This window comes from Hetaerina americana, unplaced genomic scaffold (genome assembly GCF_022747635.1).
Source record: "Hetaerina americana unplaced genomic scaffold, ioHetAmer1.1.p SCAF_38, whole genome shotgun sequence".
NCBI classification, from domain to species: domain Eukaryota; kingdom Metazoa; phylum Arthropoda; class Insecta; order Odonata; family Calopterygidae; genus Hetaerina; species Hetaerina americana.
In genome coordinates this window covers 4637200-4661858 of record NW_027286963.1, presented here as the reverse complement: position 1 = coordinate 4661858, position 24659 = coordinate 4637200, and the positions used below count along the sequence as shown (strand labels likewise).

The following is a 24659-nucleotide window of genomic DNA, read 5'->3' as shown; positions in this document are numbered from 1 at the left end:
CAATACTTGTTTTCTTTTGTGAATACGCCAATAATTGCTTCATTCCTGTTTACTCTCAACACTATTGTCATTCCTATATGTATGCTCACACCATTTCTTTACCCACTCTCACAATACTCTCAAACATTTACTGTAGCTTATCTTCTGATTCCTAGAAGAGCTACAGTATATGGTTACATGGGTATGGGTGCATTATACAGTCAGACGTACCCTTACGATGAAACGCTTCAATTTATAGGACTGTCCTGATTTTCTCGAGTCCCACATTCATTAATTTCAACTCTTTTGTGATGTTCGCCAGCTCTCGCTCCAGTTAATAAGGATTGAAAACAATAACACTGAGTACTTATCACGGTCAAGTATTTGGACCGCATCTAAGAGTAGTGTGCAAGGGACGACTGGCTTCCATGTTCTCGCAAAAATGTTGACATTCGCGGACAAAAGTGAAACGCGATCCGTAATGAGATTTCCTTACCGATGCAGTTTCTCGGTCCCGCGCTGAAGGGAATGTACGAGTATGGGTGTCTGTTCTTGACCTTCTCCGGCAGGAAGTTGTCCGGGTTGAACGTCTCCGGGTCCGGGAACTGATCCGGATTGCGGTGAAGGACGTACGGCAGGATGAGAATGTCAGCGCCGGCAGGAAGTGTATGCTTCCCTATTGGTTGCGAGGATAGGGGGAAAGAAATCATAGGGGGGTTGAGATTGCTACTTGTTGAGAGTGTGGGGTGCGTTTGGAACTTGTTGAGAACCGATCTATTTGAAAAGTTATGTGTCAAGATCACAAAAGTTTTTTTAAACAAATAGAAATAGTTTCCAGGGGACAGATTCACTGATCCACGACACTTATTATATATTTGTTCTGAAAACGGTAAAGAATGTTACTTAAAACTATCTAAACCTAATTACTGTGGCACATAAATCATATCTGAGAGTCATATACTCAGATTCATTGCCATTTACCGTAGCAGCATTGTCTGCCAGCTATTGACCTGTTCAACGATCGTTTTAAACTTAACTATCGGTCATAAAACTGAGTTTTGACCCAAACCCGAGGTTAAAGCTAACCTACAGTTAAAACGAGACATGAAAAAACCTGGCCTTAGTTGGTCACCGGTGCAAGGGACAGCTAGAAATATAAACATACTTAAATTCAAAAATGCAATACATTAATGTTTTATTGGTCACACATTTCACTCTGTACTGGAATACTTTTGACATAGGCGTAGAAACTTTTGCTTTAGCCCTGACTGCAACATCTGTTTATATATACATATAAAATGCGCATGTTTTTTCAATTAATTTTATACTCAATCTTGATCATATATAATTTTCATCTAATGACAAATAAATTTATTTGTATCAGTCAATGTAACATAGAGCGATATGGCAGAGAATGCATTTTCAATTAAATGAAATAAACTTCTGCCATGCATTTTCAATTAAATGTTCTAAACTTCTGCCATCCACTCGGGGCGTTCCGGGAATTACCTACAGGTCGCGTTGAAAAGTGTTCAAAATAACACGTCGAAGTGTTATTTTTTCAATATTTATGATTTTTATAGATTAGAATGGGGATAATGTCAATTTTAAAAAATCATTTAGATTGAACAGAGAAATGCTAGAGATACATATGCTGTGGTGCTCAAGGTCGTTTTCCGTTGGTGCGGTGAAGACTGTTGACCAAATACAAACCTATGCACTCGTCGTCTGTAAGCCTGCGGGCAATGACCGGCACCGAAGGATAAAGGCGCAGTGACTCTTTGATGCACTGTTCCAGGTAGCGCATGTCCCTCAGGTCAGCTGTAGTAGGATCGCGATCAGATGATCCGAAGATGGTGTCCAATTCCTCATAAGCGCGGTCCTGAAGTGAAAATATTGTGTGATTTGCTTGGATAATGCAAAAAACGACAAGAATCGGTAATAAAATAATCTATTCCATTTAATAAATGCTTGAAGGTCTTCAATGTGATCGCCAATAATATTTCCATGGAAAAGAAAGAACAGGATGAGTATTGGAAACGAATAAATGGCCAACAATTCATTAGTCTTACGTATTGATAATTTAAAATTAATATGGAACGTGGAGTTGGTGCGGTGCTGGTTTCCGCGATGCGGAAACATGGCTGTTGAAACAAGTTGATAGGCAAATATTGGAGGCATTTAAAATGTAGGAATGGAGAAAGATGGAAAAGGAGAAATGGACGGCAAGGAAAAAAAACAAGAAAATACTAAGTGGAAGGGGAGGAGAGAGGGTTGTTGGAAGAAATCAAAAGGAGGTAGGAAAGACTGATGCAGGGCAATTTGAGAGGTAATGGAATGTTGAAGACTCTTGGAGAAAGTGACATGGTGGAAGGACATAAGGCATGTTGAACTGAATGAAGGAAGGTTGAATGTATGCGGAATTAAAGAAGGGTTTTTTGTAAAGTCGCGTGTCCGGTTGCGTTTTGTTAGGACAGGAAAAGAAATTTATCATTGCTCATCTCTATTTATCCAAAACCTATCCATAATTTTAGTATTCTAATATAATTGATCATTAATTACTCAATGATTCAGTGTTTTTCCTGTGTATACTTGACTTGAACGTGGCCTTGGCAAGCAGGGGTGTCGCAGGGGGAGGAAAATGATTTAGTTTACCACTACAAAAGGGAGGGAAGCTTCGAAACCGTGCTCAATCACATGTGAAACACTGTTTCAAGCATGGTCGCATGTACATTTAAGCACGTGACCGAGCAAAATGCAGCACTTTTCGCACAGCAGATGTTGAGGCTACTATTGTTTTTGAACTTAGTAACAAAAATTGCAAGCAATTTTCTTTGAGTTCTTCACGGATGAACCTCGAAGACATATGCTCACTTAGATCAAGCATATACTTCTGAAGAGAGTCTATCACAGTCTTCAGTTAAGATATGTCTTGTTTACTCCTTGTTCTCATTCATAACTTTTTGATTGATCGAACCTCATTATGATGATCGGAAGTAGTTCACACTTTGAGAAGATCAGCTCAATCATTTAAATTTAAATAATGAGCAATGTTGATGCCCAATTCTTTTTATAATTCATATCAATCATGTGGCATGCTATAGTAATCTATTCATGGATTACAATTAAGAGGACTGAAGAAATACTTACTTGAATTTCGGGATGGTTTCCCAACAAGAACAGGCAGTAGTTAATAGCTAACTGGGTAGTATTCTGACCCTGCAATTAATAAGTCATTTATAATTAGTAATCAATATAAATCAAGGTTCAAAAAACCCTTAGACCATTCAGCTTCAAAATTTAGAGTTATAAGTTCCATACAAAGTATTTACTTACTGCGAACATGAAAGTATTGACTTCTTCACGAATATCTTTGTCTGTCAAAAGCCGTCCATTTTCTGAGTATTCAATAAGAAGATCCATAAAGATAGCTTTCTTCTTTTTCACTGGAAGTATAAAGAGTCATATTATTAGACACTTCAATTTAGGGAGTGGAATAGGATCTTGATTTTATCGCGGAGTACTCGAAACATAAATATATTTTGCGTAAGTACATGTTCAAACAGCACCAATAAGGACAGAAGTTATAATGTCTAGTTATGTATGGTTAACTAAAAAACTAACCTGAATGTTTACTTCAACCTCCAGTTAAGGCCCTTACTTACTTTTATGACATATATTTAAGTTCAAATTCAAACGTTAAAGAACTCAATAACTGACTGATGACTTATGGTTACAGTGGTAACTAATGAGCATTCTTATTTGTTCATGAATTCGGATTTTGCAATAACTATGGGTTAATAATGCAATATATGCAATATGCAATAATGGGTTCAATAAATTAGGTTAGGTTGATGCTCACATTAGCTAACGATTTGATTGAGACATTATAGAATTGGACTTAATAATGGAATATAGTAATGCAGCTGATTGAATGTTTCTAAAACAGAATTAAAAGTAAGTGATGCACTACAGTGCAACTCTTGACTTCTCCAAGGTACAACGGAAATATAACTACCCGCCAAATATGACGGAAACAGCAATTGGTCAGGGGAGCGATTCAACGGGAAAATCAGAAATCTGAAGAAATACATTTTATTCATTGAACGATCGTTAAACGTAAGGAAATTCGGGAAGGTTCTCAGAATTTTTCACTCCAAAAAAAATCTGACAGCATAATGTCATTTTTGATATTCCGCATATGCATTACATTTTCAAGGCCTTGTTTCGTTTCCTGAGTGGGTAGATAATTAAACACTACCCTGATTCGAACCAATAAACATATTCATTATGTAAAGATGGTGACAATATATATTGAAAAACAAAGGTGATGATGGTAAATTGAAATCTGAGATGTGAGTTCTGTTGTGCTTCGTAGTTTTGTAAAAGTTTGTGAACATAATTATGGTGATTTTTGTGACATGAAATACCTGAGTGTTACAAAATTATCAATTTTATGTAGCCATGGGAATAGATATAAATCGCACTGGTCCATTCAACATCATATTAAGATCATACATCTGACATACTACCTTGATCAAAAATTTCCCGGAATTTATTCAGAAAATTAAAAAATCAAGTTTATTCATCTAAATCTATATTGTCCCCTTCAAAGTAATCCCCATCGACTGCAACACACTTATGCCAGCGCTTGATCCAATCCTCGAAACATTTTTTATATTCGGTTTTCGGTATGTCCATCAGTGCTTCCTGCGATTTTTCCATTACTTCCTCTCGGCTGCTAAAACGCGTTCCCCGTAATGGTTTTTTAACTCGATTGAACAGAAAGAAGTCACAGGGAGCCAAATCAGGTGAATTCGGTGGCTGTTGGATGGTATTTGTTGCATTTTTCGTCAAAAAATTACGAATAATGATAGCACTGTGCGACGGTGCGTTATCATGGTGCAAAATCCACGAGTTTCTGCCCACATTTCTGGTCTCTTTCGGCGAATTGCTTCACGCAAACGTCTCATAACGCCCAAATAATACTCTTTGTTTACTGTCTGGCCTTCTGGCAAAAATTCATGATGCACTACACCGTTGTAATCCATGAAAACCGTCAGAATTGCCTTCTTTTTTGACTGAAAACGACGTGGTTTTTTTGGTCTCGGCTCATTTGGTGAACGCCATTCACTTGCCTGATGTCTGGATTGCGTGTCGTACTCATAAACCCACGTCTCGTCTCCAGTAATGATCCTTTTGATGAATGTGGGATCGGATTCAGCCTCGCAAATCATGTCTTTTGCGACGTCAACACGGTCTCTTTTTTGCATGAAATTGAGGTCTTTTGGCACCAACTTTGCTGCTACACGACGGAAACCCAAATCATTAACCACAATGTCTTGGGCGGATCCATAGGCAATGTTCAAGTCTTCCGCTATTTCTCTGATGGTTAATTTGCGGTTATTGACCAACATTTCTTTTACTTTATCAATTTTTTCACCGACTTTCGATGTCGATGGTCTGCCACTGCGTTCATCATCTTCGATTGACTCACGACCACTTCTGAACCGCTCGTGCCACTGGTAAACGACCGTTTTTTTTAGAGAATCGTTGCCGAAACACTTTTCCAACATTTCCAACGTCCGTGCGCCACTAAATCCGTTTTTTACGCAAAATTTAATACAAGTTCGTTGTTGCAAATTTAAATCCATTTCTGCAATTGTAAAAAATCGCCAACACACACAGAGATAGATGTACTCTTGGCTACGTAACTTTTGCAAATGTCAAGTTATGACACTAAGATTTAAAGGGAATATCAACAACAGATGTACCAATTTAACAAAAAAAACAGAACTCAAATCGGAACGATGGGAGCGCCACACGGTGGTTATTCCGGGAACTTTTTGATCAAGGTAGTAATGGTTTCACTAGTTATCTGCAAAGTGCCAGGTTCTTAAGGCATTCCAATATTTTTGTCCGGACTCTTGTTCTAGAATATACATTCGGAAAACTAAAATAGATGGAATTTCATCAAATGTGGTACATTTAGGGAATTTAACAAGCGGTTGAAAGTAAGAAGAAAAAAACCTGCTGATCACTGACATTTCAATAGTTTTAATGGTAAATTCCACAAAAAATTTCCATATTTGCCGACTTACCAATGCCAGTCTCATCAACTTCCTCTACCTGGCCCATCGCTTTGGTCATCTTCTGATTTTGAACCACTTCTTTCCTCTCATTGATTACCTGAGAAAAATAAATGAAGGTTTATTATTATAACAACACCAAATATGTATTTATGCATCAGAAAAGTTAATACACAAATGGCACTTCAACTAAAACATTAAGATATTACTGGTGAACGCTGGTTGAGCATAGTTTTGTATAAATCTGAAACTTGAACATAGAGGCAAGAGGATGAATGTAGATTGTAGGGCTTTGAGATGTGGGTGTGGAGATAAATGAAAGAAATAAAGTTGAAAGTATGGAAATTAAATGATGAAATTCTAAGAATGTATGACTCATAAACTTAGTTGTTGAGGCTAGAGGATAAGTTTAAATTTAAAACTTTTGAGATCTGGGCATGGAGAAGAATGATTATAATAAAATGGATTGATCGTAAAACAGACACTCAAGTTCTAAGCATGATGAAGAATAAGAGGTGGTTGTTGGGAGAAGTTAGAAGAAGGCAGAATAAGTGGAAGCAGGAGATTCATAGAGAGGAAATGGGATGCCGTGGATGGAAACAGAGGGGAGAATAATAAGAAAGCAAGGTAGAAGAGGGAAGGGATGAATAGCCATTTTATGGAATTAAGTGGAGATAGAAAGTATGCAGAGCTAATTAATGAGTTATTGCAATATATATTATGGGGCTTTTTAATCACTATTTAGCCCTTAATACTTTCTACCTCCCTTAATTCCATCCAAAATGGTTATTGCTTTCCTTCCTCTACCTTGCTGTATGCCCATACAAATTACAGTTTTCAGCATCTCAATGCCTCTCAGTATATATTTCCTGCATCCACTTCTATGAGTGTCTCTGAACAGCAGTCTCTTTTTCCTTTCCACATCTGGAACTTTATTATTTGTTTTTTTTCTGTTCATTTGTTTTTTTCTGTCCATTTTATTTTCTCCATTCTTCTCCCTATGCACATCTCAAAAGCTGCTCCAAATCTACGCTTCAGCTCTTGGCTAAATAATCAAGTTTCTGAGCAAAATAAAAAGACTAGTAGTAACACTACATAACTCATTAAATTATTAAAACACTTAAAAAATAGTTATTCTATTACAAAGCCTTTGGTTCATTGAGTATTGAGTTAAATGATGACTGCAGTAGTGTCTCTCCATTGTTAATCTGAAATAAAAGTGGATAGTAGGATACTGTGGGCATTATCACCTTGTTTGTGAAATTGTGCAGGATGTTCTTGTATTGCTCTTGTTCTCTGCCCTTTTTTGTGAACTTGAATATCCAGTCAGACAGCAGCCAGGGTCGGATCATTCGGTATATTCCAATCTCCTCCAGCCTAAAGATAACAAAGGAGGTGAAAGAGAGGTATGTAGGAGAACAATGAGAATGGAATTCATAACTTTTTATGTTAAAAATAAAATGACAAGAAGAGTCCATTTATCTAAGTCCATTTATGTATTATTAAATAAATAAATTAGGATCAAATATCAGACGCAAATTTAAATGCATAGACAAGTTGTTTAGAATCCAAATGACAGACAGTGAAATAATCATTTTAAGAAGAAATGCATATTTATAATACATTGGTAAGACATCGATGGTGAGAAAATGGAATTTTTACTATGAGTTGTACGTATGGACTTTCCAATTATAAATCCTTAAGAAATAAACATTCTAACATTGGTTTTTTATATAATATTACTTGACTGAATGACACAAGAGTAGCAACTCACTTGTGGATAGCAGATACAATTTGAAGTCTTCGGTTATTCTGGGCGTTGACTGGTGTCCCCATGGCAGTCTCTGTAAAACACAACAATCATATTAGGCTCGTACCATGGGGTAAGGGAATGGGATTCATGCTGATAGGGTTTAACTTCTCATGTTTGGGTAAAAAGATAAGGCTAATTCGTTCAGAGGTTAAAACAAAAATCGGATGGATCACTCCATAAAATTTCAAACGATTTCCAATGATTAAAAAGTCAAAATTTTGCAAAGTGATCAGGTCCTTTGTCTTGACAGAGCTTTTTAAGCCACAAAAGAATCTGAAATCGAAATTGTCTTTTTTTTTGCATTGACAGGTGTTAATAAATAATGTCCCCAATAAATTATTTTGATCAAAGTGATTCATATCTTAAAATAGATTCACATTCAAACACAACAGGTTAATAAATCCCTTTGTAGATGTCGAAAGGTGCAACATTGAACCCTTTCATTTTATTCCTCATCATCAACAGAGAAAACAATGTTTTGTGCTGGACACAATTCCCAGCGTCCTACCCCGTGAGTGAATTGGAAGTTTCTTTGCTTCAACCAAATTCATTCAATTTGTAAACGTGTGTTCTATGAACTGAGGACCATTTCAAATTGACCCCAGCCATGAAAGCACCCAAAAAATCCAATAGCAAGATGATACTCACCACAGATGAAGTCCAGAGTAAGCTTTTGTGTATAAGGGCAGATGTCAAAAACTTCACCTCCAGCCTTCTCCTTCAACCTCTCCATCATTTGATTCGTCCTCATAACGAACACATCAACAAAGCTCTCCAGGATGTTGAAGTGGAAGGTTGGTGTGATGAGTTTCCGATGGGCATGCCATTTTGAGCCTTCATTAAAGAAGAGATGGAGGTCAGTGTGCTTCTTAACTATTCGTCGTACACTGCAAGTACCTACCCATCGTAAAGGTTCCCCAACCTCAGCTTGTAAACCCATAATCAAGTCACCAAAATTTGCAAGGAACTGGTAAGTGAATCAAGGATTAATATTGCACTATAATTTATTGAGAAATATGATTAATCCCTTCTAAAAAGTGAGTAAAAAAAAATTCAATTCAAATGAGGTAGAATAACACCACTTCCACATGAAATCTATTTTTCCCATAACCAGGTTTCATCATAAGAGGACTTCATCTGATCCAATAATGTCACTCAGAAGCTAAGTGCGGTTCTGTAATGAATAGATCTCATGTGAAAATGTAAAGTACCTCATTAAAATCATGATAGGGTTCCACAAATCAGAGCCAGAAACAGTTTCCAGCAACTTATATTTAATATCTAAAATGTTAACTTGTTTCGATCCCTATCGGGAATCACATTCCTGTGGGTTAAAGGAATGAGTTTTAAAATGGTGAGCTTGTATAGGGAGAGCAACTTAAGGAAAGTAACCATGATCTTGATTACTGTATTTTTTGGCAAGCAAGGAAGCTGTTGTACAATTATTTATGTGCTTTTGTTGCCAATCCGACCAATCTTTAAGAAATAATCACCATAGATAATATTTTGACTTAAAATAGAAATTGATTTGAATAAAAAATATAATTCAAGTTGTGAATTTCATTAGCAAAAGAGGAATTTTTCTTATTGATCAATAAAAATACTTATTATTAAGTGAATATTAATGACATCAATATTTTTTCTTCCTAGGCGCAGTTTAATGTCTTGTTAAAGCCAATCATCAGTCAATGTGAATGTAACATAACTTAGAGATAACTAAAAAAATTGATTTTATGAAAAAATCAGTTTCTTTATTATTGAATTTGGACTTTGTAAATGTAGTAACATTGTCTATTAGTTAGTTATTGAGGTGTTTAACTGTCGGTGTTAAACTAATGGTCATAACACTTAGTTTTACCCTTAACCGCAGATTAAAATTAACCTTCAGTATAATTGGACATTGCAAAAATTGGCCTTAATATTTCTGAAAATATATGATAATAGGGGAAATCAGCATTTAGACATTTTTTCAGTTCAAAATTACCCAGATAGCAGGAAACTTGGAATTTTCAACTGTGGGTCAAACTCTTTAGTAAGTGAGCAATATTTCAAATTAATTTTCATTTTTCTTTACCTTTGCTGGTGATGAGTCCTTCGCCCAGGAGTGCTCTCAGTCCTTTGTATATGAAACCTTTTTCTGAGTGTCTGTTGCCTCGAAGCACTACCTGCGAATTACCGAGAAAAGGATAATTGAAATATGTCGCCTAACTATCATAAATATACATCCAATTATTCAATAGCGCTAAACTTTAAACTCTGGCCACCGTTTGTGAAGAAGCTGGTGTTATCTGAATTGGGACATAGCGAAAGACCAAATAATTGCAAATATATACAACAAATTCCAAATTAAAACAGGCTTCTCAACTGGAGAAATTTATTTATTGGAACTTTGGGTAGGAAAAAGTCAATTTTACGGAAAAAACGTGTATTTATTTGGTCATTCATCGAACTTAGGTCTTATTAAATTTTTAGGGTGTTGAATGTGATCTAAAAACTTTAAATCAAGATATTAAATAAAACCATTTCCTGCGTGATAAAAACTATGTTATTAAATTAAGAAATTAAAAACCTAGGCATCTAATATTAAGCCTTTCGGACTTTTACAGTTGATTCTCGAAATTTCCTTTAGATTTCAGCATTCGGAATAACCAACTTTTAGTGTTGTGGATGATCGTGAAGAAGGCGAAATGCAAGAGCGCCTAGTGTGTTTCGTGCAGAGTCTAGACTTACCTGTACCGTTTCGGGGGTATGAAGAAGGATGAGTGGATGGAAGAGTATGAATGTTTTATGCATACTGAACTCCTTGGCCCACTTCTTCGCACTATCAAAAAACTCTGGAAAAGAATAAGAAGTTATATGGTAAAGATGAATAATACGAAGACTCTACATTGTTTTTTTTTATTTTTCTCTGCCACATTAAAATGAAAATCTTTCTCATTCTTGCTGAATTTACCCATTTTCATCAGTAAAGATCGGTGGCTAGTTAGATATAGAACGCGAAGGTTTATACCGGGAAAAATTAGTTCCCTTCTTCACGCCCTGTTTGCGTCATGTTACCCTGGGAAATTCAGTAATGATTTAAAGCGCCACTCCCTCCTGGAGTACCAGGTACCTTAGTCTCTTGAACCCCGACGGTCCATAGGAATATAGGAGGCATTAGTTTTATACACTCCTTGATCCCTATTTAACAGGATTTGCTTCCGACGATTTGGTCTGGGAATCTTCATCCATCAAGGTAACCATTGGGGAACGCGTCGATCTATACAAATATCGCGCTAAAATCGAATGGTTAAGAAGGCTGTTGAATTGTTGCCACAAACGATAAAAATTCAGCATTACTCGTACATTGTGTACTATTTAAAATAAAATATTTTTAGGAACGAAAAACACGAAATTTTTAAGGGTGTTATTTATTTTTCTATGTCGTTTAAATGTTTTTTTCAATCACTTGGAAAATATTATTTGTGGAACCCTCTAAATCTCATTAACAGCCACATGTTCCTGGTTTGCTGGGGTGCTAATTATTGGAAGGAACGTAGAAACATTTTTCACGTATCTCACCCACCCTTCGACCCACAACTTGCCTACGCACGGTTGACCGTGCCCGGAGAAATAATCATTCATCTACATCTACGAAAATACCTCGCGATTCACGCGAAATCGCGAAATTTGTCTACCAGGGGGGGTGCAAGAAACAGGGGAAAGGGTAAGGGATGTGGGAAAGGGAGGGCGTTTAAGGGAAGTGTAAAAAAATCCCTGAAAAGAACGTACATGGTGGTGCACTCATCTCTTATTACTCGTGCACATTAGCTTAGTTTTAAATAAAGCTAATTTTACTCACTACAGAAGTTTTCAGTTATATTAAATACAAGGAGATGAAAACAAACTTCATCAAATATTTTCGTCAAATTTTGTCAAACCCACGGATTTTAGCTCGAGGAATACATCAGAGTTTACGTAAACATACGGCAACAATGGATGCCATTTTTATTGATCATGACTATCGCGCGACAAGTTGATTGGTAGTAGACCAGGTCAAGATTAGCGATTAGCAAATCAGGTTAAATAGCTGATACCCATTCGATACATATAGAAGGGAGAATGTCCCTCCGAGAGAGCTCGTTCTTAGCATCCATACAACCTGAACATATGCATGGGAAATAATTTACGTAATTTGAAATTTTCTTTGTCTAAAAGTATCATCTTAACAATCCATGTTTTCTGAATGGATACATTGGTATTAGTAAACTTAGGACATAAAACAACCTAATACTGATTAATACTATTGTTTAGTCTTATTTTTACACTCTGATTAATTCCCTAATTGTATTAGTAATTAATATTAATTTTGTTTCATAAAATATAGTTAACTTAAAAAGAATACGCAGGCCGGGGAGTGAAATGAGATTTTGAAGTAAAAATTATTTCAATTTTGGAAAAGGCATGTTTTCTTACTTTCTTTTGAGCCGAACTCCGCTGCGTGTCCTAGTATCGGATGCCCTTTCGGTCCAGGAAGTTTCTTCGACATCAGAAAAACTCGAAGCCACGCCTTCAAACTGCTCAGTAGGGGTAGGGTAATACAGAAGAGCAAAATGCTCAAAATAGCCTGGAAATGAGTCGAGATACATTCGGATATCAGTTATATTGCAGTGTTACTGACACCTATGAAGGAAAAGAACATTCTCATCAACAGATTATGCCGTTATCCATTAAGAATTGCGAGATCTGAAGTAATATTTCGCGAATCGAAATCGAATTTTTATCAATCGAAAGCAAATACTTGCGAATTTAGCAAGAAGAGGATTCTTTTAGGAGGAAGAAGCATTATTGGGTCAGAAATCACGGAATGAGTATGAATCGGATACCTAATATGGAATGAGCAAAGATGGTGGTGATTAAAATACTAGTGGTGTAATTAGTTTAAGGCCACTTAGCTGCGGTCGTATTAATAAATATATACTTTCATGCAATATAAGTGAAATTTTCATTTCAAAAACAGACATGAATATCTGAAAGAAACATAAGATTTCAATAAACTCATCCAACCAGAGTGCACTTCATCACTTCATATTTTTCCTCAAACGAGTTAATCTTTTGGCAACGTTGCCATGCGTATTTATAACACGATGGCGGCATATCGATTTGATGAAGACGTGAAATGTATTATTTAACCTTAATTACCTGAGTAATAATTTCAAATAACTAAGATGGTCAAAACATATTCAATGCTTTAATATCTAAATTCATTCTTTTTTAACAATACTAATTTGAATGGAACAATTTCAGAGTGTAAAAAGCACTCGCCTTGACCGGGATTCGAACCCGGATCCCTCGATGTCGGCGCAAGAGGGCGCCTCGATAGCTTAACTGGCTAAAGCACTCGGCCGGATATCGAGGGATCCATGTTCCAGTTCCGGTCAAGGCGAATGATTTTTACACTCTGAAATTGTTGCATTGTAATGCATATTAGCGGATGACTCCCCCTACCTAACCATACCTAATGGCGTAAATGTCCCCAGCTGTCGGTCGCCTCCCCTAACTCTGCTACTATGAAATGAAATACCACATTTAAGCCTAATGTGGACGGTGCGTTGCTTTATTCATTTAAACTGATAGGCAGCCATTAGCTCTTGCGACAAAGGAAATGGAGAAGTCATTCGCATCGGCCAGCTGCCTCCGACCTCCGGCCGGAGCGACAGCACGCGTCCAGTCCTGCTCCCGCCTATCACGTCACGAGTGACGCCCGCGCCGCGCGGAACAGCAGGAAAAATAATGAGGGGCAAGTTTCCATAAAACACTCGACCCGTGCTGTTTAAGCTTTTCGCGAACACGATTGCCAAAGGCTTCGAACCTCAGCCTGTCTTTCCTTGGGAAGGTAGCGAACGTCCAAGGAGGTCGAAGTGGGGAAACGCAAAGGGGAAACTGGTAACCTGCTTCACCGTGTCCTTTAACGTCGTAGTCTACTTCTCTTTCTACAAGGTATCCTGCAAACCACCGCTAGGGTGTGTGGCAGGGAATTATTCCACACCAGGCATGAAAAATCAAAAATTAAATGTTTTTTAGTCACAGTATGTATGCGTAAAATAATTCAAATATTGTAGATCATGATAACTGTAGGTAGCACTACGGTATTGTCAAATATTTCTCCAGGCATACGCGAGGCACTGTTAGTAACAAGGACAATAAACTAAGAGGAGATGGTGTGACAATCTAACAAGGCGACTTAGAATGAAAAAAAAGAAAAATACTAATCCTGCATGGCGTGGGCGGATGAAATAAATCTAATCACTTATCGTTCGTGGTAAAAACTACATCTTGAATCTATCTGCTCTCCAATTGATCCCTCTAGTGAGAGCACTACCGTAGGGAGATGGGGTTTATTGTATATTTTCAATATCGATGCTGAATAGACTTTCCAATTGATGCTAGAGATCTAATCCTTAATTTAACTTCTTCTCCGGGAGTGACTCCTTACCTGAGTCATGTAATAACCTAGATACAACACACAAAGATTATCTCATGACTACGTTTTACAAATCTAGCTCCTCTACTCTTCACGTGATCTAATTCGGCAATCAATCCAACTTCATGAGGACCCCATATACTAGCAGCATATTCTAAATGAGGCCTAACTAGCGAAATATAACATTGCTCTTTAAAATTCTTTTGGAAATTCGAAAGAATAAAACGATATATTGGGAGAGAAACTTTAATTACTGATAGTGAAGTACTTTAAATATAATTGCTTATAAAATTAAGAGAACGAAGTAAAAATATAAGAAAAAACACAAACTAACCAAATTAAACGGTATTTGTTGCCTAATCTAAAAAAATAAACATAATACTAATACAAAATATATCAAACCGTCCATCAGAAAGCGTCAAAAAGCAGCTTTATATGTAACGATCGTAAGCATCTTTAATGATTAACAATATTTTACTTGCAGTCCAAAAAGGGCAAAAAAGATATTTTATGGGTCATCATATCAGATGTTTCACCAAGAATTGTATTATATTACAGCTTAGTTTTTCATTATTACTCAGTATTAATTAAGGTGATGTTTTAAATGCAAAGTCTCCAGACAACTAAGAACGAATCATGACACAACATTGTCTTTGGGAAGATGATAATTGTTAGGTCTAAGCTTATTTGTGTTTTTGATGTGAATAAGGGATGCCCACGCGATGATGTATAGGGATGCCTAGGCGTTAGTTTCCAATGGATACGCCACAGTTGCAATTTACTTCGTTTATAAAGTTTTTCGCATCATTATTATACACAATGACGTGAAAGTGTGAAATTGGTTAAGTATTTCAATTAATATGTTTGAAAAAAAATAGAACGTTCCTTAATCATCGAAAGTGTTTGGCCGTCATTAGGTACAAGACTCAGGCCCAAAACAATTTGATTTCCAGTCTTAAATAAAGGGAAGAAACCTTACCACCACGTGAATGGAATGAAAAAGAATGATTTTGATCTTTAAATGCTTAAATTAATTAAATATCATTATTAAAATTTCATTGAGGAAATTTCTAAAAAGTTATTACACGGAATGTCATCATTTAATGGCAGTAGTCAAGCAGAGTATGATATTTTTTCCATAGACTCTCGGAGTACACATTACATAACTCCTAAGCCTACACACTACAAGTACACTAACTCATTCTTTAGCCTTGCTTTATTTCTAACTTTCACGGAATAAACATATGGTTCATGTTCAATAAATAATGACACTAACAAATAATTCTCCAAAACCTGAAATCGCATATTTTCTCAAATTATTGATAATTCAGGGGCCAATTAAAGATAATAACTTCAACAAAAATTGTAATTTTTCTTGCATAACTACGTAAAGATTGATCTTACGTTCAAGGTTACCGTGACTCATATGCTATGTTGGATGGGTTTGCGCTAACTTGTGCAGTGAAACTTTTCATGACAACGTTTCACTGCTCAAAGTCAGGAGAAAGAATACTGTACATGGTGTTCTTTCACCATCTTATTACTTCACCACAATTGCTACATTCTGTTTTCGTAATGATCTGAAGGCGATCTTTCATTATTTGACTTGACCATGTGAAGTAGTAAAGATCTACGTATCTTTTTTTTCAGGCCTACGAAACAAATGTCACAACTAGATAGTTATGTCAACATCTGGCGGAAGTATGTTATAGGATTCAAGCTTTTTGAGAGATGAATTATTTGACGCAATAGAAGAAACAGCCCCATACCAGAAATTAAAATGATAAACAACGTCGCCTTGTTAGTATCCTCCTAATTATGTCTATTAGCCCTACAGAGATTTCAATTCAGGTTCAATGATTATCATTTAAATTCGAGAAAATGATTTTTCCCAAAAAATGAGTAATGAAAGTAAAATGATATAGTAAAATTCTGCCGCCAAGGAAGCCCTAAAATTTGAAACAGTAGATTGAAAGAATTCTGCTAGGAAATCTATTTTTTCTAAATTACGGGTGGTGTCCTAACACCCACCGCCACACGCCCTTGCGGCGGCTTGCGGGGCATTAAGAAGATGTAGATGAAATGAACAGGAATTAAATTCAATATTACACATTATACTTAGATATAATTTTTCCAGGTGTATGCGATGCATTCAAACGTCCCAAGGGCTGTGTACTAAACTATCACGGAAATGAATGAAAATTCCAAGGTCTGACACTTTTTTAACTCAAGTTTCAAGACCCCAATTTTGTTCACTACGCATATGTAAGCATGTACTTCGCTACCTTGCCCATATTCTATCCTCCTCCTTCATTCAGACCTTTGGTATGACCTTCACTCACATTACCAATTGACACAGAGTTTTTTTTGTCACATTTTCTCTTTATACAATCGCTATTGCAATCAATCAAAATTAACACTCACAGATGGAAGCGCGCAAAAGGATTTTATATGTCCAAGTTCTTACAATTTACACCTCTCATTATTTTCGAGGCTCAAAAACGCTGAAATACCCAGCTGTCATTGAAAAAAAAATCTCCCAGGTGTTTTAACCTGATGGAAGGAAGTATATGATCTCATTACTAAAGTAATGAGATCATGAAGTGATGCTCCTTAAAATGGTATAATATGATGATCAATGAACGGTCATTTCAATGTTTGGAAGTGATCAAGATTTAAACTGAGCACAAAAAGAAATAAATGGAAATTTTGCAAAATATTGAAACGTATCACAATGTAAGTTAACTTGGTAAATCGCTCTTTAATAACTCCCGTGAGAACAGAACATGAGGAAATTTCCATTGTCACTGATATTTTTATCAAAAATCGATGACACATATTATTTTGGTGTATCATATTTTATATTATTATTAAAATAAGCCAGTCCAAAACTTTGATGACAACATGTTCGGTTGACTACCTTCGCGGTTGAAATCAAGGGAGATGAAATTCCTTATAAAAATCCTGTTCGACATATCCTCAGCTTCCCTATTTTCTAGGCAAAAATAAAGTGTTGTACTGACATTCTTTTAATGTTTTTCCAGTTCTAATTCTTATAAAAATGGCTACTTGAACTTTCCATTATTTCTTTCGTTTATGATCCTGTAACATTTTATTTTTTATGAATAATTGCTTTTTTATAATTCCGTAAGATGAATTCAATTTACAGCTCAACTATTCAGAGCAAAAAAACTTCTAGGACCAAGCAGAAGTTCAGATCACCAGTGACATGCTGGCATTAGGTTCATACAAGCCAAACGAATCTCATTCATAACTATAAAATTGCCCTGGAAATAAATAATCTTGATTTCTCAGATTTTGTATCCACGACCATTTCCCTCTCCCAAAGGCACTCAAGTGCCTCCGAGGTGAAACAGCCCTGAGATTTACATATAGTCACGGAGAAATATCTTGAAGGCTCTCTCAGCATGTGAAGGAGAGTGAGTAGCAGCCAGTCAATGACTTCGAATCATTGATGACTTGAAACGAGTAGAATTCAAATGTAAATAAATGGAGAAAAAATATAAATCGTGGAGAATCAACTTGGGTTTAATCTTGATTTGCTTGCAACGAGGGAATAACATGACTGTCAATAGATTGTCATACCATATCAAGGTTGTTAAATTTTTGATTTTAATATCCCTCAACGTTTTCGACCAACTAAAGACTGAAGATTACGTTTTCGAATCTCTTTCCCAAAAAATTGATTCGAGAGTTCCACGAATGAAATGCCTCCAAGAACCGAGTTAAGTCCACGTCGTGTTATCCAACGCGCGTCGTAATGACTCTATTATTTCGTGGAAAAATCAAATATTTTTAATATTCTTTATTAAAGACTAATTTACGTTTTAGATTTTATACTTATTCAATTAACTCCTTGAAAATTCCAAAGAGCGGATGGAAAATATAGCAAAAGAAATAAAAAGGTAAACAACATTCGCAGTAATCGCTTTATCGATGACATTGTACGTAATTTTAGCAAGCTCTGAGAAAGAAATTAATCGTATGATTGATATACCTTACAACAGAACTAGGCATTACCTAACTTAGAATTAGCTCATTCAAAACTAAAACTATGGTGATGGATAAAATAATCAGTGATATTAGTTCGGACATGAACATTGACGGCACAATATGGAATAAGTAAAGACGTTTTTCCTATTAGGAAGTCAATCGGCAAATTAAAACAAAAACTTGGTCGATGTTAGAAGAAAGAATAACTCAGGAAAAACAGTTATTTAAAAAAGACAGGACATACTAACGAATAATCACTTCTCCATGGGAATAAGGGTTCGAACTTGATTGCTGGGGAATCAAGAGAAAGATAAAATACTTGTTGCTGGAACGTTTGTTTGGAGAAAAATCACAAAACCCAAAGAAAATCAAACGAACAATTGTTGAAGGAAGTTGGGAAGAAAGAAGGTGGTAGGAACCTAAGAAGCACAATTTAAAAGAGAACAAAAACCTTTCAGGACATTTAATAATACACAACGAACTTATAAGCAACTTTTTTCAAAGGAAGAATTTTAGGAGGAGAAAAAAATGACCAAAGTTCACATGCTTCGGCATGCGACGAATGAATTGTGGATTATTCAACAAAATGAAAGAGTTTGCAAGGAATAGAGAGAAATGGTTGGAAATACAGCGAAAAGGCGGTTCCTTTTAATTAAATGATGATGAGCCCCTCGATTCACGAATAAGGTAGGAAAAACAAGCATTCAAAAAGTTACAGGATACCTGAGTTTTCTTGTCACACCGAAGGAATTATTATGGCATCAAATCATATTGATGGATTCAACCGCCGAGACCAAATTAGAGAGGTAGGCATTGTCACCGACGGAGTCAAGTATTTGTTCTTCCCTCACACGATGCGTCGTAATCGTAAAAAAATCGATTCAAAGCACCCATTGATAACAAACTAAGGACAATTATTTGATGATTTTGTCAATCTCTGCAGGATAAAAATAGAGGAATGTGTGTCTGCACGAGTGTTTATGTTGACGACCTAACATCAATTCAAATACATGCATACGCAAACACTGGTACACATACGGCTGTTGCCATAACATCCCCCGCCACACGTCCTTATGGTGCCTTGGGGGATATTGCGTGGATGTAGATCTACAAGGTATTAGTTGCTCTATACTTCTCCAGCGTTTTGCGTGAAAATCCATAGTTTAGTGACACCAGATTTGTTAAAATAATTTTTATATAGCAAAAATTAAATAAGCTTACTGGAAAAAGGTAATAAATACTCTTTTCTATTCTTCTAGTGTATTCTTGATAAAAGTAGAAATTTATATTCGGTATATCAACAATATAGAAATTTTACACTCACGGTCATACTATTAGAAGACCACCGTGCCTCCAACATTTGGTAAGCTCTCCTAAGCATTAATCAACCCTACGGATTCATTTTGCAGATATAAAATGAAGTGTACTGCCCAAATTCAAAAAAATGACTTCACATGAAAATACCTTAGGAATACTTCTTATCTCATTTCTGTGAAAGCAGGTTAGAGAAGGGCTTAGGAAAAACATAAAATCAACTAGCAATTACAAATGATTACAAACTCTAAAATACAAATATAACTGACAAGTTCACAGTAATATGATACCCCAGTAAAGCACATTCATTCGTCAATTCATGATTACACATACAGGCACATAAGTGGCAGCCTATATACTGTCATTTAACTACTCACGTTTAAAAATTATAATAATTGGAAAAACTCGTAATCTTGGTCAACAATAAAAAATGTAGGCCAGAATAATTGCCATCGAAGAAAATACGAGTAGTTTTGATGAACTCTGAGGGGTGAAAACAATTTCAGATTCTAAATTACTCAAGTTTAACTGACTCGATGGCAAAGATGCATTGGGCTCACGAGATCTTCCTCAATTAGCCAGAATTATTAGAACCTAGTCTTCGGAAAATCTGGACACTAAAAATAGCCTTTTATTAACTCATCGTGAAATTGAAAATTACATTTTACCCAGAGATTAAACATAAACCTTTCCTCACGCTTTATGGTGTATAAAAATCTTGAAGGGGAATAGATCATCATTTTACCCTGGGAAGGACGAAATAGCGTTAAAACCAGGAATGGAATTTCAGAAAGGATTGCTGAAAACTTCGATATGTAGCGCGGTTTTGTACGACGCGGAAGTTCTGTCGTTGGAGCAAGATGAAAGGTTTAGTTTTGAAGGCTGTTGAAATTAGGTTTGGGGAAGGATGGAAAAGGTGAAATATACAGAAAGGAAAACAAACGAAGAAGAACTAGGCATGGGAGAAGAGAGGATTAATGAGAGAAATCCAAAGAAGGCAGAGGAAATGCATATGCAGGGCATTTAGATTGGCAATGGGATGTTGAAGACTGATGGAGGGGAGAATGTTAGGTAAACAAGGAATGGGGAAAACAGATAATAGGGATATTGGACGAAATGAAGGGAGGTAGAATGCTTGCGGAATTAAAGAAGGGTTTTTTTTATAGCGCAGGGTTTCTTGTTGTGTCTTGCGTAAGAGAAAATTAGAAACCCAGCGGCGTTCACTCTGTGTCCATCAGAAACATACTTAAACGGTAAAGTACCAAATAAATAAAATAAAGCATAATCTTCATTCCCTGGCCATAATATTCTGAACACATTTGGAGGGTCCACCAAACCCTATCAAACATGGAGACTTCGACGCTCCGTTGGTGTTGGGAAACATGAATGGGTGGTAGGTAAAATACAGAGAGAATGATAATGTCCTCGGCAGATTTCCCCACTAGAGAAGTACGTCAATCTCGTACCGAGTCACTTCCCGGGAGGTATGATCGATTTGTTGCGGTGACCATAGAACTAGCTCATCATCTCGAGGGCCCAACCCTTAAAAAAATGTATTTCAAATGACTTGTACTTCAAGTTTAACGCCCTTTTCGTCGGACGGGACTCCGAACCTTAGACCAGTTGGTGCAGTATAACAGCTCTGCAATTAAGCTAATGCTTTCGCCGAGTTTCTCTCAACCTTTAATTACTTTTTCGTTTAGCACTGCCCTAATCTTGCCAAAACATCACCCAAAAGCGCAAATGACTCAGATGCCGTGGGTCGCTAGCCTTGATAACCAACGATTACTCACCGCAAGCAGATCCATGACGGAGCGATTGTCTCTGCTCCCTTTAATTTCGATCTTTGTCCCTCTCCGTCTACCCCTTCCTTCTGAACAGCTAAACCGAACTGCGTGGACGGGCGTTGGAAACTGAGCCACCCAGCCCCGAGGCACCCTGCTATATAGACCCCCGGTCACGACGACGACGTGTGGTGTTGAGGAAAGGGGTAAGAGTTGAGAGCGGGATGGATGGATCGGAAAAGCGGGAGGAGGAATAGGGGGCGAAGGGAGAGTGGACGTGGCTATCGGGACGGCGGCTGACCATAGCCTAGGCCAAGGTGCACGTCATCGAACCCGGGAAGCAGCTTCAAGAAGGAATAATGTGCTCTCATTGCCAACGGAACCCTCTGTCGACAACCATATGCCAACGGCGGGGCGCGAATTTCGGACGCACGTGGCTGGTTCATGACCGATTGGTGACGCAAAAGGGGGGGGGGGCGGCAGAGCATTACAAAGGAGAGTCGTTTATAATCTTGGGGGATTGAAACAGAAATTAAATGCGAAACGGCGAGCTTGCTTTATAATCTCTGACATCGCTAAAAACCGGCAAAACTAAAACGGTGATTATTCTATCTCAGTATTACATAGCTATGATAATATTTGTTATTTCCCAGTACAATATTTTTAACTTGTAAGGAAGTAGTACTTTCACCTCGTGCCTTGTATTCCAAATTTATTTATTTAGAAAAATTGCCCACATACAGCAATAGTGTCAATTTATAAAGGCACATATGACCAAACGTAGAATAAGAATTATAAGTGCAATTAATAAAACGATAATATTATTATGAATAGTTACAATTTCTGGTAACAGATATATCATAATTACCGCATTTCACTGTAGAACATAAATTATATTTGGATAGAGATAAGAGTAATTTTTTCATTGGCTCCTCACAGAAATACAACTTTTCACAGCTTTTAAGCAGCGTTTTGTCGAGAAAAGACACATGAGACATTTTTTTATTATCATGAAATAAACCTAACGACTGCGATAAAAAAACAAATGGAGATGAGTAATCCGTAACCATTAGCATTGTAAATGAATCCTATTTTTAATGAGTTAGAAACCAACTCTATGCAGTAGTCCGTGAAATGGGTTGACCTCTGGCTACGGTTGCCTCCAATAAGATGTAAACAGCGCCCAAGTCTTTTCCTTTTGCCAGCGAGCCAAACATGACACAACTACAGCTAGACTTATGACAGAAATCGATTCAAATGGCGTCCAATGATCGTCAGTTATGTTTATTTGCGTCAGCCTTTCAAATGTTACGTGGGTACTGAAAATTGGTTTCCGGGACATTGTGAAACGTTTCCTTTCAAAGCCCTGAAACATTCAATCAACTTGCCTATATAAATAAGAAATGAAAACCTATAAACATGGAAATTCAAGCTGCAATCAGATTACGCTATTCTTCTGCAGGTCTCAACAAATTCTAACAATCTAGTAGTCAACGAACTAGTAGTCCCAACAATTACTCTTAGCATAGAACATTGTACAACCGATACCAGTCAGCCCTCAATTGATTGGGTTTTTTTAAACCCTAAAATTTTTTTGCGCTGCTCCAGTGCAACAATCGTTCCAGTGCAACCGAGACCTTTTCAGCGATTTTCATTGTGAAACCTTGGGACAAAATGACGAAGAAGCGTAAAGACCAGTGTACTTTTCCAGTGTAAGTGAAGTGAAGAGTGAAAGACAGGCGTATAGTATTTCACTGATCCTAGGAAATCAAAATATTTCACTGATCCTAGGAAGAAGTAAACCATGACCAATTGGATAATTTCTACTGAATACAATAATTTAAATCTAAACTGATACTAGGGGGCTCATGTGCTCGAAACGAACTCAAGGACGAGATTATATAATTAAAATAAAATGTCGCGTCGAGGATTTTTTCATTAGATTTTTTTTCGATGATTTTTTAAAAATTGAGTTTTCGTTTCATGTCTATTTTTTTCTGCTATTTTTATTTATTTGTTGACTATTTTTATTTATTTTTAAAACTTATTTTTTTGTTTTTTGTTTTTTTTTTTTAATTTTTATTTATTTTTCAATTTTTAATTTTTTTATGTTTTGACTTCATAAATCTACGTAGATTTTACATGCATCAAATTCAAGTGCTGTTAAGTTAATTACCAATTGATATCGAAGAAAATAGGGTCGGCATGCATGTACGAGGGTCATCCGGAAAGTAGTACCCGTTCGTGAAATAAAGACACAAAAGTAAATATTAACAAACATAAAAAATTTTATTTGAAAGAGGATACTTTAAACTACTTCTCAACATAATCTCCAAGCAAATTAAGGCATTTGTCATAACGTGTGACAAGTTTCTGTATTCCTGCTGCATAGTCCTTCGCCGCCAGCTCATTGAGATACGCGAGGGACCCATCTTGCACAAATTTTTGCATAATGCAGATGGTGTTTAACAATTTCATGAACAATTGTTCGAGAAACATTGGGAAAATGCTCACAGATGTCATCAATTGTGACGCGCCGATCGTTCCTCACGAATTCGTCAACTGAGCTCACCAGTTGGTCTGTAATGACAGACGGTCTCCCCGAACGCTCATCGTCGTGTGTGTTCCCCCTCCCCATGTTGAAGTTGCGACACCACCGCCGAACAGACGACTCGTCCATTACATTGTCTCCATACACCTCCTTTAATTGGCGATGAATATCACATGGGCGAACGTTTCTTGCATTGAGGAATTTAATCACTGCCCTCACTTCACAACTGGCGGCGTTCTCAATTTTTTTAAACATTGTAAACAATCACAGAAACAACACAGGCAATGCTAGCGTCACGCAACTTGGCTCAGAGAAGGCAGACAAGCCACTGAAGCTATCTGACCTCGTCCAGCGGCTACTCGCGTCGTCAGCACTTCATGCGGCACGAACGGGTACTACTTTCCGGATGACCGTCGTATTATTTCAGTTCTATATGGTCCGTGTTATGAACGTTCAAGACTTTCCTTTTCACAGTACCCGTTACAGGTGAAAAGGACTACTGATCTGGAGTATATAATGATTGATTTAAAGTTGACCGCTGTGAATACGTGTATTAACCCATCAAGTGAAACATTCAGGTAGAAAAGGTTATTCAGGTCTTCCACCGGGTCAGAAGAACTTACCCGGTGGAAGACCCGAACAGTCTTTTCCA

At 36.9% G+C, this 24659-nt stretch overlaps 1 protein-coding gene across 1 annotated transcript in view; it reads right to left on the bottom strand.

The window, feature by feature from the left end:
- LOC139691560 (cytochrome P450 4C1-like) overlaps positions 1-24659 on the bottom strand; it is a 52545-nt gene that overhangs the window by 1965 nt on the left and 25921 nt on the right. Inside the window, exons 3-13 of the mRNA XM_071589434.1 lie at positions 12337-12487; positions 10612-10715; positions 9956-10046; positions 8530-8715; positions 7843-7912; positions 7319-7445; positions 6081-6168; positions 3316-3425; positions 3130-3198; positions 1693-1861; positions 476-655 (exon numbers count right to left, since the gene is read on the bottom strand). Of these exons, the coding sequence (XP_071445535.1) occupies positions 476-655; positions 1693-1861; positions 3130-3198; positions 3316-3425; positions 6081-6168; positions 7319-7445; positions 7843-7912; positions 8530-8715; positions 9956-10046; positions 10612-10715; positions 12337-12487 (1345 nt within the window). The remainder of the gene's footprint in view (positions 1-475; positions 656-1692; positions 1862-3129; positions 3199-3315; positions 3426-6080; positions 6169-7318; positions 7446-7842; positions 7913-8529; positions 8716-9955; positions 10047-10611; positions 10716-12336; positions 12488-24659) is intronic.